Source organism: Labeo rohita, chromosome 18 (genome assembly GCF_022985175.1).
Source record: "Labeo rohita strain BAU-BD-2019 chromosome 18, IGBB_LRoh.1.0, whole genome shotgun sequence".
Taxonomy (NCBI): Eukaryota; Metazoa; Chordata; class Actinopteri; order Cypriniformes; family Cyprinidae; genus Labeo; species Labeo rohita.
The window spans coordinates 18,133,067-18,147,427 of record NC_066886.1 but is presented as its reverse complement, the minus strand read 5'-3'; the positions used below and the strand labels follow the sequence as shown (position 1 = coordinate 18,147,427).

General features: G+C 38.8%; 1 protein-coding gene across 3 annotated transcripts in view; it reads left to right on the top strand.

Moving 5' to 3' along the window:
* The window catches only part of sipa1l3 (signal-induced proliferation-associated 1 like 3), a 104,479-nt gene that overhangs the window by 59,807 nt on the left and 30,311 nt on the right, over window positions 1-14,361 (top strand). For all 3 annotated transcript variants that reach the window (XM_051134772.1, XM_051134773.1, XM_051134771.1), the window contains 5 exons: window positions 2,374-3,969; window positions 8,321-8,451; window positions 10,700-10,888; window positions 11,018-11,192; window positions 14,163-14,266. In XM_051134772.1, coding sequence (XP_050990729.1) covers window positions 2,601-3,969; window positions 8,321-8,451; window positions 10,700-10,888; window positions 11,018-11,192; window positions 14,163-14,266 — 1,968 coding nt within the window. In that variant the 5' untranslated portion in view covers window positions 2,374-2,600. The remainder of the gene's footprint in view (window positions 1-2,373; window positions 3,970-8,320; window positions 8,452-10,699; window positions 10,889-11,017; window positions 11,193-14,162; window positions 14,267-14,361) is intronic.

Genomic DNA, 14,361 nt, shown 5'->3' with positions numbered 1-14,361 from the left:
CCTGTCAGATTTCCTCTCTTCCAGCTCCTCTGTTTGCTCTGCTTCTGCCTCTGCCTAGTATCCTGTCTTTTTGTGTTTGTCTTGTCCTTTGACTTTCTGTCAGTTTCGTTTTGTCTTTTGTTCACAGCAAGGGATGAAGCATGTGGAGAGACCCAGGAACTTGAGGGGCTTTTCTTTCTGTCACGAAGTTTGAGTGTCTCATTCAAAATCTAGAGTGTATTACAATCCTATGCTTCGCCATTCTCCGTTAAGCCTGTAAAACAGTCCACCTCATTATACACTCAGCAGTTCCCATCAGTAATCCAACGCAGAGTCCTTGTTATGTAACCTTTTGTATGCAGCTGAATGTGGGTAGAATCTTAATCTCACTTTCTAAGTCAGGTAATAGGATGCTTTACCTTGCTGACCCAAAAACTCCATCTGTCATACATGTCATGGTTTTTATGGCTGCTAAATCTGTAAGCACCTTTTAGAGGTGTGAGGTGTGTGGTCACATAGTAGTAGGTGTGGTATAAGCTTTGTGCTTGCCAGTTGCCGTAACTTAAAGGGATAGTTTACTCAAAAATGAAAATGACTCACCCTCATGTCGTTCCAAACCTGTAAGACCTTCGTTCATCTTGGGAACATAAATTAAGATACTTTTGATGTCCTTACTACCTTTCTGGGCCTTGAATGTGGTAGTTGCGTTGGTGTCTATGCAGAGTCAGAAAGCTCTCAGATTTCATCAAAAATATCTTGATTTTCTTTTCTGAAGAAGAACGGCGGTTTTACAGGTTTGGAACGACATGAGGGTGAGTAATTAATAACAGAATTTTCATTTTTGGGTGAACTATCCCTTTAATACTTTTTTGCTAGTAAACATCTACATCTGCTCTTTCACGATTTTAGACTTTGGGTTTGTTCCTTGACATCCAAACTCAAGATTACAATGAGTGACCATTAGGCAACAATATTGAAGGGCTAACTGTTAGGTTAGCGTGTACAACTAGGTGTTATAGTTGTTTGTTTAAAGGTTTTGGTAAATGCTTTTCTTGCTTTCCATCATTTTATACGAACAGTTTAGACACTGAAAGGTGGATATGAGAGCAGAGATGAGTTTGTGGTGCTCAGCAAAGTGATATTTGTGGCTTTAATACAGAATATCTGCCAGGATGAGGAATAGAGATTAGCCTCAAAAGAGTATGAGAAATCCACATCTGAAATCCTCTCACCTCACTTCCTCTTCTCTCCTACCAGCCTATTTTTTTTCTTGTCTCGCTTTTTCATCCTACTCCTCTTTTCTCATTTTAGTTTCAGTCAGCTTTTCTCTGCATTTTACTCTCAAAACTGCTCATCCCTAGCAGGAACAATTTTAGGGAAGAAGGTTTACGAGAACTAGGAACTAGGGGTGTGCGATATATATAGTCTTCTGTAGTATCATAATTGTTGTTTAAACGATATGTGGTTTGACATTTTCAAGTGTATCGTAAAAAAACTAAACAAAAAACACATAGAGAGTGTGTGCATACACTATGAGATGTAGTCAAACTAAAAATTATTCAGACACCAGAAAATTTTTGATTTTTTTTTTTTTTTTACTAGTGGGTGCAGGACACTGTACTTCATTTATGTAAGTGAGGACAGCAAAATAAAGTAAACTGTGACATATTATACCCAAAAAGTCTTCATAGAGTGGACTATAAAAAATTGGGACCAAAAGTAATTCAGACACTTTGACCTGACCATGTTTTGCTTAAGTATTTTTTCTTTAATTGCTAATGTGACCTTTTTACACCACAGACTGAACAAAATTAAGCATTGCTTTGTAATTGGTAAACAAAGTATTGATAGTTGTGTAAATATTGTCATACTAACAGTTGTCTGAATTTTTGGTAGATTGTAATCCATTACTTACGTTAACCTAATCACCCACAGGCGATTTTAGGTTTTTATTTAAAGGAACAGTTCACCCAAAAATGAAAATTCTGTCCAGACCATTGTTCATCTTTAAAACTCAAATGAAGATATTTTTGAAGAAAACCAAGAGCTTTCTGACCCTTCATAAACAGCAATGTATCTGAAATGTTCCCAGACCCAGAAAAGTAGTAGGGACATTGTTAAAATAGTCTGTGACATCAGTGATTCAATTGTAATTTTAGAACGGTACAATAATACTTTTTGTGCACAAAAAACCCCCCCAAAATAATGACTTTTTTGTCATTATCCCCTACTAGGGGCTTCAAAGTGCTTAGAATGAGTGGTATGCAAGGAAAGGAAAAATATCCCAAACCCAATGATCACAATGATAAAATGAACGTTTTTCATATGTTCTATATAAGTATCTGGATTCAATGAATAATACCAAATATCTCTTTGTTTCTTGTCTTTTTGCAGGTCTGTGATTGAAGTGGGCTTTGAGCTTCCAAATTGGTCCAGAAGGAGGATTAGGAAAGGCGTGTCCTTTCCTACCAAAGAAATGAGTGTGGGAGGAGGAAGCAACAGCAGTGTGGAGCTTGTCCATCTCTCCTTCCTCTCACTGAACACCGGCAGTCTTGATCCAGGATGCACTCTCCCCTACGACCCCTCCCCTCATTTTTGCCCCTGAGACTACGGTGGGCTTCATGAACATGTACAGAGACACAGGGGTGTGTGCCACCCCTCTCTCTCAACCTCTTCCTCCACCCCACCTCCGTCTCCCCCTTCATAATGGCCACTCTTCCATGGGCGACCCAGCACCATCCCGTGTCTCCGTGCCCAAAATGGGTGTCCGAGCTCGGATTGCAGAGTGGCCTCCTCGCAGGGCGCTTTCACGAGAATCACTGCTTGAGAACGGCCAGGGCAGTCATCAGGATGACCTCAATAGTGAAGATGGGCTTACACATGGAAGTGTGACAAGGATACCACAGCGAGGTACCAGAGACGATGTCTTCCTTGAATCAGGTCAAAGGAGGGCTCCGGGCACACCACCGAGGCTTCGGACTTCTGGATTCGCTCCACTCCGACAGCGCTCCAACAGCGAGATTACATTGAGTGAGCAAGATGAAACCGAAGTCGAAGGTCGTTTGTTTCGGGAATATGGTAGTACCTCTTCCATCAACGTACAGGCTGTGTCCGAGCAAAGCTTCTTCGACATGCTCAGCCAGTTTCAACAGGAGCGTCCAGACCAGCGTAGCACAGCCCCTGCCAAGCTCGGAGAGCTGCTTGGTGCATCTTTAGAGGGATCGGCATCACATGCCTTCTTGTCGACTCCACGGCCTGATGACCGCCCGGAGAATCGTGTACGCAAGAAGAGTGGTGGCACAGAGTCATCTCTTGGCACCTCCTCCTTATTCCGCAAACTCCGCAGCTCCAGCCGAGGAGAAACAGAGACTCCGCGAGGTGACTCGGATGATACACGACCCCTCGAGACGTTGTCTTCCAAACCCTGGGTATGTGTGCGGAGTTTTGCCCACTTTGACGCTCAGAGTGTTTTATTTGACTTGAACGAGGCGGCAGCTCGTCGCACCTACGCCGCCCAGCGGCGAAACACGGCCACCGGAGCTTCTGCTGCTTCTTCGGCTGCCGTTTCTTTGGCGGTTTCCAGAGCTATTGCTCTGGGCGGAGTGGAGCCCAGCTTCTCCAGCACTGATGACCTCAGTGTCAAGGACCTGTCTGAAGGTTCAACCACAGGACTGGAACTTTCAGAGCAGGGTGGTTCGGCTAGCGTTAACCCCAACTCCCAGCAACAACTGTTGCTGAGCTGCCCGCACTTCATCAATGAGACTGGAAGTTACAGGGAACGCAATGTCAGCTTCTTGAGCTCATGGGCGGAGCGAGGAGAGGCTGGCATCGTGGAGGCCCGGCTTCGTCCACGCTGCAGTAATTCCAGTGTGTCCAAACTGGAGGTGCCTCCAGAGGTTCAAGCCGCCAGGTTAGAGAGACTGCAGCAACACTGCATCGAGCACGTTGACCTGGGTGCCAGATACTACCATGAGCACTTCTATGGGAAAGGTAGGACATTTATGATTTGTATGTAGATAATTCATTTAGTCTCATTACAGGACCTTTAATAGGTAACCATGGGTATTAAGACTTGTCTTAATATAACAGAAATTATGTCTCTTCCTGAAATTTGTGGTAGAAAACCCATGAAAGATTTACGTTAATTAAAAAATCCACATAATTTTATACATATTTTGGACTATGGGGGGCGCCATTATTTCCGATAACACAAAATGGTTGCACTCTGTGAGCCACTGGTGCAACCTTTTGCTATTTTTACCACAGCACAACTCGAAAAATAAAATACTGATTCGACGACCACAGCTACTGAAAGAGTTTACAGGTGGCGATGGATATAAGCGTAGGCTTAAACCGAATGCCACACCATCGATTTTTCACCACAGATATCGAGTGAAATCCACGCTGAGAAACTCCTTCAGTGGCTGCGGCATCATGACAAGCGTCAGCATGTTACATCCTGCCAGGATGGCATCTACCGTTTCTTGTCTCTGCCATTTTTAATCTCTTTCAGTAGCTATGGTCTACTAAAAGCCTTAAAGGCATCAGGGCTAAAGTAAAGAGAACAAAGACACAGGTTTTTAGGAAGTCTTATTCATCCACAGGCATTTTCCAATTATTCCAATTGTATTCTGAGTTGTGTTGTTGTAAAAATAGCAACAGGTCGTGGCAGTAGCTCACCGACAGTAGCATCGAATATATGGCACCCCCCATAGTCCAAAACATGTATAAAACGATGTGGATTTTTTAAAATAATGTAAATCTTTCATGGGTTTTCTACTACATCATTTACGTTATATTAAACCACACAAGTCCTAATACCCTGGGTTCCCTTTAATAAATTCTGTAAACCCATATTCTACCTGCAGTTCTTCTCTTGGAAGCGATTATCAAAGCATGCCACAATTATCAATGCTTCTCGCTATTAGCCAACAGAAGCTCAAACTGAAGCTAAAGCTACACTCCTGCCACACATCTGCCTCCCAAATGTTAATCTCACTAAAGGTCTTGCTTTCTAAAATGCCAGTGTTATAAAAAATGAAACACACACAATGTCTTAAAATAGCATGTTTGTCACCTCTTAGCCACATCAGATAAATCCTTGCAGGCGTGAGGTTATCTGAATGCTCTAATTAGTTGTCTGTGTATATTAAGTAGAATTGGGGAGATAAAGGTTACCATTCTAGAAGTCATCTCTGTCATCCAGATTTTTCGGAAGTGTGTTTTCGGTGACCATGCTGCATGCCACAAAAAGGGCATGCAGACTGGTTTTTATATTTTTAGTACTTCACTTACAACTTAAGTTAGGCAGCAATGCAAAATTAAACCATCTTAACATTTAAAGGTTTTTGAGTGCAATTAAAAATATCCCATTTAAAAGTTCTTGAAGGTAAAATGTGTAATTTTTGCACCACAAGTAGCATTAAAAGCAAATGCAAAAATATTTCTGGTTTATTTTCTTCTTTTTATTTTATATGTTTCTGCATTAGACTGGTTCTTATGCTTGGTTAATTGGGAAAATCAACCCATGATTGGCTTACTTGCAGCTTACTTGCCTGTAAGCTGGGAAAGGAGAAAGTATTTTAACTTTTTAAATTACACTTTTCACCTTTAAGCCATGCTTTTCATTGTGGTCTGTTTTTCTCATTTAAGTGTTAAATGTTTAACTTAATGAGTAAGGATTCCAAGCCACCAAGGTATTTTTCCTTGTGGTGCCAATTACTTTTCGTTATCCGTTTACTTAATTTTCCAGTATAGCGGCACCTTGTTTGAGATACCTCTGCTTCTTCAGCGAGTCACTGAAGCAGTGTGTGTGAATGTGTGTTGGAGTGCCAGCCGTACAGCGGTACTGACTTGGCATTCCTCGGTCAGGAAGGGCAACGCTCTGCGTAGTATCAAAATCTTTGCTGCGTTATTAAAAACCCATATCTGCATGCTCCTGAGACGTATAATTCTCTCGACTCAAGTTTCCTGAGCTTTCAGTATCCTCCGAAAACAACCAAACTCATATCCTGTGCTGAGAAAAACTGGATGACAGATTAAGGAAACATTAGTCCATATGCCAACAAGAAATTAAGACTGGAAACTTTGAAGATATCACATTCACATGCTTCTTCCTATGTGGTATTTTTTTTTTTAACCCTGCTATACATTGCAGTAAATCATGTAGTCAAATATAGCAAAAGATTTTATAGCTGTGTTGTGTTGTGTTTTTCATTAAAAAAATAAGTGTACAGTAAAACATGCAGGCCAATTTGTGGATGAATTGCATGATTTCTGTGGTCCTTTTTGAAACCGTATTTAAATCAGACCAAAATGACCACACAAGCCATCCACCTGAATCATGGGCTTGAATCACTTTCTCAGTGAGTCACTCATTACCATATATGCTATGTACAACTTGAAATGAACCGAGAATTGCTACAGTGTTATGAAACAAACACATGAAACATACCAAAAAATGCATTAAACAATTAAGTATAAATAAGCAAAAAGAAACAAATACATTAAACAAATGAAACAAACAAACCAAAAGAAACAAATATATGAAACAAACAATTTAAACAAATGAACAAATAAACCAAAAGCAACAAACAGTTGAAAGAAAATAAACAAACCATAAAAAGCAAACACATGAAACAAATAAAAGAAACAAATCAAAAGAAAGAAATGCATTAAACAAATTAAATAAACAAACAAACCAAAAGAAACACATATATGAAACAAATTAAACAATTGAAACAAATGAACAAAGAAACAAAAAGAAGCAATCAGTTAAAAGAAAAGAAACGAAGAAACCAAAAGAAACAAATATATGAAACAATCAATTGGATCAAATGAACAAACAAACCAAGACAAACAAACAGTTGAAAGAAAAAAAACAAACACATGAAATAAATCAAACAAACCAAAAGCAACAAACGCTTGCAAGAAAATAAACAAACCAAAAGAAACACAGTGTTTCCCCTGCCATTATATTAGGGGGGTGGCCCGCGCCCCCAACAGCACCCCCGCCCCCTTGAAGGTCAAGTTAATTTAATTTTATTTTATTTTCTATATAGTGCTAGATCACAACAAAAGTCTATAGAACAGGTCTATACCTTTGTTCCTTTATTAAACACATTAAATAGTCTTATGTTATTTATCTTATTTACACGATGCCATGTCATTTCTGTCTCTACATGGAGGCGCATCTACAATTTCTCTTTCGCGAAAACGCGGACGGGATCGCAGAGTCATAAAAAAGGAATTTACTCAATAGCGCGGAATGCCACGGAATTGATCAGTTTTTGGATGAGTAAATCAGAATTGGGTCTGTCACTTAATTCGAATCGCGATATGGACTAATGTCTGTGAATATTAAAATGCAAAAAGACGGTTTAGATATGAGTCCTGCTTGTTCCGCTTGGCTCCGTATTTATGAATGGCGGAACACGGTTTTGTTTACTACACAAATACTGAAGCACACATGAGGCTCGCGGTGATTTTCGGCCTCTGTGTCTCATATGACGACATGAACTTTATCCCCAGAGCTGCTGTGAGAGGCATTTCATGTAAATTTTACAGTTTCATTTGAGAAAACTAGCATCATATTATACTGTATACACACAGAAACTTCACAGCAACCTGTCAAAATAAAGTACGGTTTAAGGTGTAACAGAAATATATTACTCTTGTATTACTTTTGTATAGTGTAATGTACGTCTTTATATAATTCTATTTCTGGCCAATTTAAATAATAATAAATATTATAATAAATATTATAACCAGATTAACCACTAAAAAAAAATTCTACAATTATTATAAAAACTTTTTTAACAGAATATTCACACAAATTTTCTTTTTTTCTTTATATCGTATATGAATAAATGTGTTGCCATAAACTTTAAATCCACAACTAATTTTAAAGTTCTGTTGTAATAAAAAGTTCTGTTATAAACAAAACATGTAATAAAAATAATATTGTTATTGTTTAGCAAGGTAGGTGCAAATTCAAATTTTATATGATCTTCCTTCATTCTCAAAAGCATGTGCAGTATTGTATTAGTGGCTTTGTTTATGGTTTTCTATTAGATTTGAACACTCACAGTACCTAGAGGAAGTTCTTTAGCCACCATGACCTAGATTTGTAGAGTTTCCTTACAAATCCCTCCTTTGTCCTGTGTGTCCTTCCCATCTCTCATCCTTCATATCAACTTCCACTTTCCTCCTATCCATTGTCTTCACCTCATTAATTATTTTCTTCTCTTCTGTATTCTCATTTTCTGTATTAATGGTATTAATCTGTCTTTTTTATATCCTCTCTTGGTTTTCATTCATCCATCTCTCTCTTTCCCCACAGAGCACTGGAACTACTTTGGTACCGATGAGAAGCTTGGGCCTGTGGCTCTAAGCATTCGAAGAGAGAAACTGGATGATACCAAAGATTTAAAGGACCAGTACCAGTACAGGATCATCTTTCGCACCAGTGAGGTGTGTATGACAGATATTTGTTCAACTTATATGAATTAAACCTGGATCAAACTGGGGCTCAGCTCACATAAACCAATGACAAGACAATTAATTTACCCACAAACACACATAAACACACTTATAGGGTTAGTTGACTCAAAAATGAAAACAGTGTCATTACTCACCCTCATTTTATTCCAAACCTGTAAAACCTGTTTATCTTCAGAGCACAAATTAAGATATTTTTTATGAAATCCAAGAGCTTTCTGACCCTGCATAGACAGCAAGGGTCCTAGCATGGTCAAGGTCCAGAAATGTACCAAGAATATCAACAATATTGTCCATGTGACATCAGAGGTTCTTTTATGAAGCTATAAAAATACTTTTTATGTGAAAAACAATTCTTCTCCTCTGCGTCATCCTAGTGACATTTTTGAGCCTCTGGTTGAGCCACTGATGTCACATGGACTATTTTAACAATGTCCATTTCTGTGCCTTGACCATGGTAGGACCCTTGCTGTTTATGGAGGGTCCAAGAGCTCTTGGATTTCATCAGAAATACCTTAATTTGTGTTCTGAAGATGAACGAAGGTCTTTCGAGTTTGGAATAACATGAGGGAAAACTGTTTCTGGTAGACTTAACAATAGCTTATGTTTGTATGTTTTTATGTAAATTATGAAATATCGCATCATTACACTCGCTTGAGGTGATGTTTGACTTGTGTGAAAAAGGGTCAATGAAGATAGAAGATGGAAACGCAATTGCTGAATAAATGCTTCCAAGCGCATCAAAAAGTCACGTGACTTTACGCGATGGGACGGGAAAACCTGATTAACCAGCAGACCGATCTTTTTGCACAGCATTTGAAATGTTATGGTCATTCTGAAATGCCCAAGCAAAGTCCGCCGTCAAAGTATTTCTGTATAATTGCCTCCCAAACCAGTGTTGCCAAGTCTGCGGTTTTCCCGCGTAATTGGGCTACTTTAACACTGTTACCGCGGGTTGTTTCTGATGTCCGTGGGTTAAAGCGACCCCAACAATGTCATATTTCATATTTCAGGGGAACCCCGACAAAAAAAAACTTGTATTTTATCCCCCGGAACGCGATTTTTAAAGGGGAAGCCTCGCAATTGGGCTAGTTTTAAGTAGCAATTGGGCAGGTTTTGTTGTGAAAACCTGGCAACCCTCTCCTGAACAGCATGCATTCATCTCCAAAAGCAATGACCGCATTTATTGTGTTTTATCTTCTCGCTCTGTGGAACAAGTAATTCATTCTATATGAAAATTATTATATTCAGTGGCTTCTACATTTTGATAGTGATATTTAATGGGAGTTTATCAGGAAGTGACTATTTTGTTGACTTATTCACAGATGTTTTATGCGATTTTCCATCTTTGTGCTTAAGTTCATTTCACAACTTTGGATGGAAACCCAGCTAATGTGGCTTGAGAAAGGTTTGGGACATTTGATGGAATTGGCCTTTTGGGCCAATGCTTTATATATAGACACATTATGGAACAATGTAGAGATATTACACTGTAGTTACACTGCAATTATATTGTAGTTACACTAAACATAACAAATTCTGAGCGTGCTTTGTGCCTTGCGTGCAAGGCATTGCTATAAAGGCCATGCAGTCATTTTTGCTTAATAATGGTCTGTTTGAAAAGTGCTGAGCTGTACTGGTATGACTGCTGCTCTGCTGGGTTTAGTCAGATTACATGGCTGCCTGGACACATCAAACTCACCCACTCTGAACAATGCAGCGTCTTCAGTTCATTTACATCCACTGTAGATGTGCTCAGAACACATTTCGAAATAGCCTTAAACATGTGCAGACTTGATTCAACAGTATTATTTTGGTCAGAGGTTCGAGTGATTGAATGATTAAATGAGTGGCTGTCGATGTGATCAGTCATATGACATCAGATGTGTGACTAATGGCACAAGAAACCAGAAACACAAGCCTTAAAAACTAAATATTATACATTTCCACCTGTTTGTGCTAATTTTACAATAGCTAAGCTTTAGCATCAGTGTGAGTGAGGTTGTGACAGAGGTTTCGAGATGCAGCAAGGCAATGAATCAGGAGTAGTGGGGAAAGGATGCCACACAGTGGGCACTTCTGGACACCATTTTACAGTCATTCATAATCATTCTCATGCTCTGTCACATGCTCTCAGAGGATATTTGGCCAGTCATGTGATGGTGTTTGATGTTGTGTGTGTGTGTGCGTCTCCCCACATGGTTTCCCGTGGCTGCTGCAGCTGGTCACATTACGAGGAGCGATCCTGGAGGATGCGATTCTGTCCACTGCAAAGCACGGAACGGTTCGTGGTTTGCCTTTGAAAGAGGTTCTGGAGTATGTGCTGCCAGAACTCAGCGTGTCCTGTCTGCGATTGGCTCTCAGCACACCAAAGGTCACAGAGCAGCTTCTCAAACTGGACGAGCAGGGGGTGAGTAAATGATGACCTGTTAGAAACTACTTCCTGAGTGATTAAAGTCTTTAACAGTTCCCCCAAAATGAAAATGACAGTGTTCCTCATATTTGTATGTGTGACTCTGCCACTGTGCGTGTCTTACAGCTTAGTCAGAAACACAAAGTGGGCATCCTGCTGTGTCGAGCGGGGCAGAGTACGGAGGAGGAGATGTACAACAATGAAGAGGCGACGCCAGCCTTCTCCGCCTTCCTCGAGCTGCTGGGAGAAACTGTGTGTCTGAGGGGTTTCAACAAATATGCTGCCCAGCTAGACACCAAAAGTGAGCAAGGCTTTCGGTGTCTCCTACACGTGTCTTAAAAAGGCTCAGCACGATAAAGTGTCAAGCGATAAATCGCATCTCTTCTATGTTAATCGGAGTTCTTGTCGTAACCCACCACGACCATCAAAAGCGGAGTGTGTAAATACATTTTGACGGTCTCTTGGTTATAATTGAGGCGTCACACTGGGTACCTCCATGAATTCGCAGTGAAATTTCATTGGTACAAATCTGGCTCAGGACGGCTCAAACAAACAGACTGTAATTCCATTTGATAGCAAAAAAATTACACACCGCACAGTTTAGTTTAACGAGATTTTCAGTGCTCATATCACACACGCACGTGTTTACTTGGCTAAATTGGCATGTTTCATCATCATGTATTGTTTTTACATACAGCTAGTTATAATATAACCTAACCATTCCAGAAAATTTTTAGCATTTTTATTATATACAGTTGAAGTCAGAAGTTTACATACACCTCTGCAAAATGTTAATTATTTTAACAAAATAAGAGGGATCATACAAAATTCATGTTATTTTTTATTTAGTACTGACCTAAATAAGATATTTCACATAAAATATGTTCATAGTCCTCTAGAGAAAATAATAGTTAAATGTATAAAAATGACCCTGTTCAAAAGTTTACATATACTTGATTCTTAATACTGTTGTTACCTGAATGGTCCACAGCTGTTTTTTTTTTTGTTGTTGTTGTTTAGTGATAGTTGTTTGTGAGTCCTTTGTTTGTCCTGAACAGTTAAACTCACCACAGTTCTTCAGAAAAATCCTTCAGATTCCACAAATTCTTTGGTTTTTCAGCATTTTTGTGTATTTGAACCCTTTCCAACAATGACTGTATGATTTTGAGATCCATCTTTTCACACTGAGGACAACTGAGAGACTCATATGCTAATATAACTATTACAGAAGGTTCAAACACTCACTGATGCTCCAGAAGGGAAAACAATGCATTAAGAGCAAGGGGTGAAAACTTTTGAACAGGATGAGGTTATGTACATTTTTAACGTTTTTCTTATTTTGCCTAAATATCATATTTTTTTTGTTTAGTACTGCCCTTTAGAAGCTACAGAAGATACTTACATGTTTCCCAGAAGACAAAATAAGTTAAATTTACCCTGATCTTCAAATTCAGAAAGTTTTCACCCCCAGCTCTTAATGCATTGTGTTTCATACAGTCATTGTTGGAAAGGGTTCAAATACACAAAAATGCTGAAAAACCTAAGAATTTGTGGGACCTGAAGGATTTTTCTGAAGAATGGCAGGCAATTTAACTGTTCAAGACAAACAAGGGACTCATGAGCAACTATTACTGAACAAAAAAAAAAACACAGTATTAGGAATCAAGTGTATGTAAACTTTTGAACAGGGCCATTTTTATAAATTCAACTATTATTTTCTCTTGTGGACTTATTCAGGTCAGTACTAAATAAAAAATAAAATGCATTTTGCATGATCCCTCTTATTTTGGTAAAATAATTAACATTTTGTAGATTCTGCAAAGTGTATGTAAACTTTTGACTTCAACTGTATGAGGATGCAATTAAATACCAGAACAGACAACAGCTCTGCTGTTGTTTACATACACTTTGTGTCTAGAATCGTGTAAATTTAATGTACAAAGGCTTCTTTTTAAGATTTTTCTGATGTAATTGTTAGTTTTTTAGTTACAAATTATATTATGAGCGTGACAAAGTTAAATTAAAGGGCTAGTTCACACAAAATGAAAATTGTGTTGTTAATGACTCACCCTCATGTCGTTCCAAACCCGTACAACCTTTATTCATCTTAAGAACACAAATTAAGATATTTTCAATGAAATTGGAGAGCTTTCTGACCCTGCATAGACAGCAATGCAGCTGACACGTTCAAGGCCCAGAAAGGTAGTAAGTACATCATTGAATGTGACATCAGTGGTTCAACCTTAATTTTATAAAGCTACGAGAGTACTTTTTTTGTGCACAAAGAAAACATTATTCAACAATTTCTTCTCTTCCATGTCAGTCTTTGTCGTACGAGAGTACCCACATGGACTATTTTTAATGTCCTTACTACCTTTCTAGGCCTTGAACAGAACTTGTCAGTTGCGTTGCTATCTATGCAGGGTCAGAAAGCTCATCAAAAAAATTTTAATTTGTGTTCTGAAGGGAAATGAAGAACTTACGGATTTGGAACAACATGAGGGTGGGCAATTAATGACAGAATCTTATTTTTTTGGTGAACTAACCCTTTAACATAATACAATAAATACATTTCATAAATTTGCATGGTTAAAGGAGAAGTCCACTTCCAAAACAAAGATTCACATATAATGTACTCACCCCCTTGTCAGCCAAGATGTTCATGTCTTTCTTTCTTCAGTTGTGAAGAAATTGTGTTTTTTGAGGAAAACATATTAGGATTTTTCTCCATATAGTGGACTGATATAATGGCCCAAGTTTGAACTTTCAAAATGCAGCTTAAATGCGGCTTCAAACGATCCCAGCCGAGGAAGAACATGAGATGGGAGGTTTTTTTACATACCCTAACTGTCATGAACCGAAAAAAAAAAAAAAAAAAAAAAACAAGACGAGCATTTGACATTAAAAAGTATATAAATTGTATTCTTTTTATGAAAATAACTTATCGTTATGCTAGATAAGACAGCTGGGATCGTTTACAACCTCATTTAGGATTGATTGAAGCCACATTTAAACTGCATTTTGGAAGTTCAAAATCGGGGCACCATACCAGTCCATTATATGGAGAAAAATGCTGAAATGTTTTCCTCAAAAAACATAATTTCTTTACGACTGAAGAAAGAAAGACATGAACATCTTAGATTGCAAGGGGGTGAGTACATTATATGTGAATCTTTGTTTTGGAAGTGGACTTGTCCTTTAATGACAACAAAACTTGAGTTGCATGAACTTTGAGTAAAACCTGATGGTCATTCATGTGTTTGTTTAACAGCGGACTCAACTGGAACACACTCCCTGTATACAACCTATCAGGACTATGAGATCATGTTTCACGTGTCCACCATGCTTCCATACATGCCTAATAATCCTCAACAGGTAAGACACACACATGTACAAGTGTACATTCAAGAGCCTGTATAGAACTGACATGACCCAACACATCCCTCCCCCTCTCTCCTACCTGGATAGAC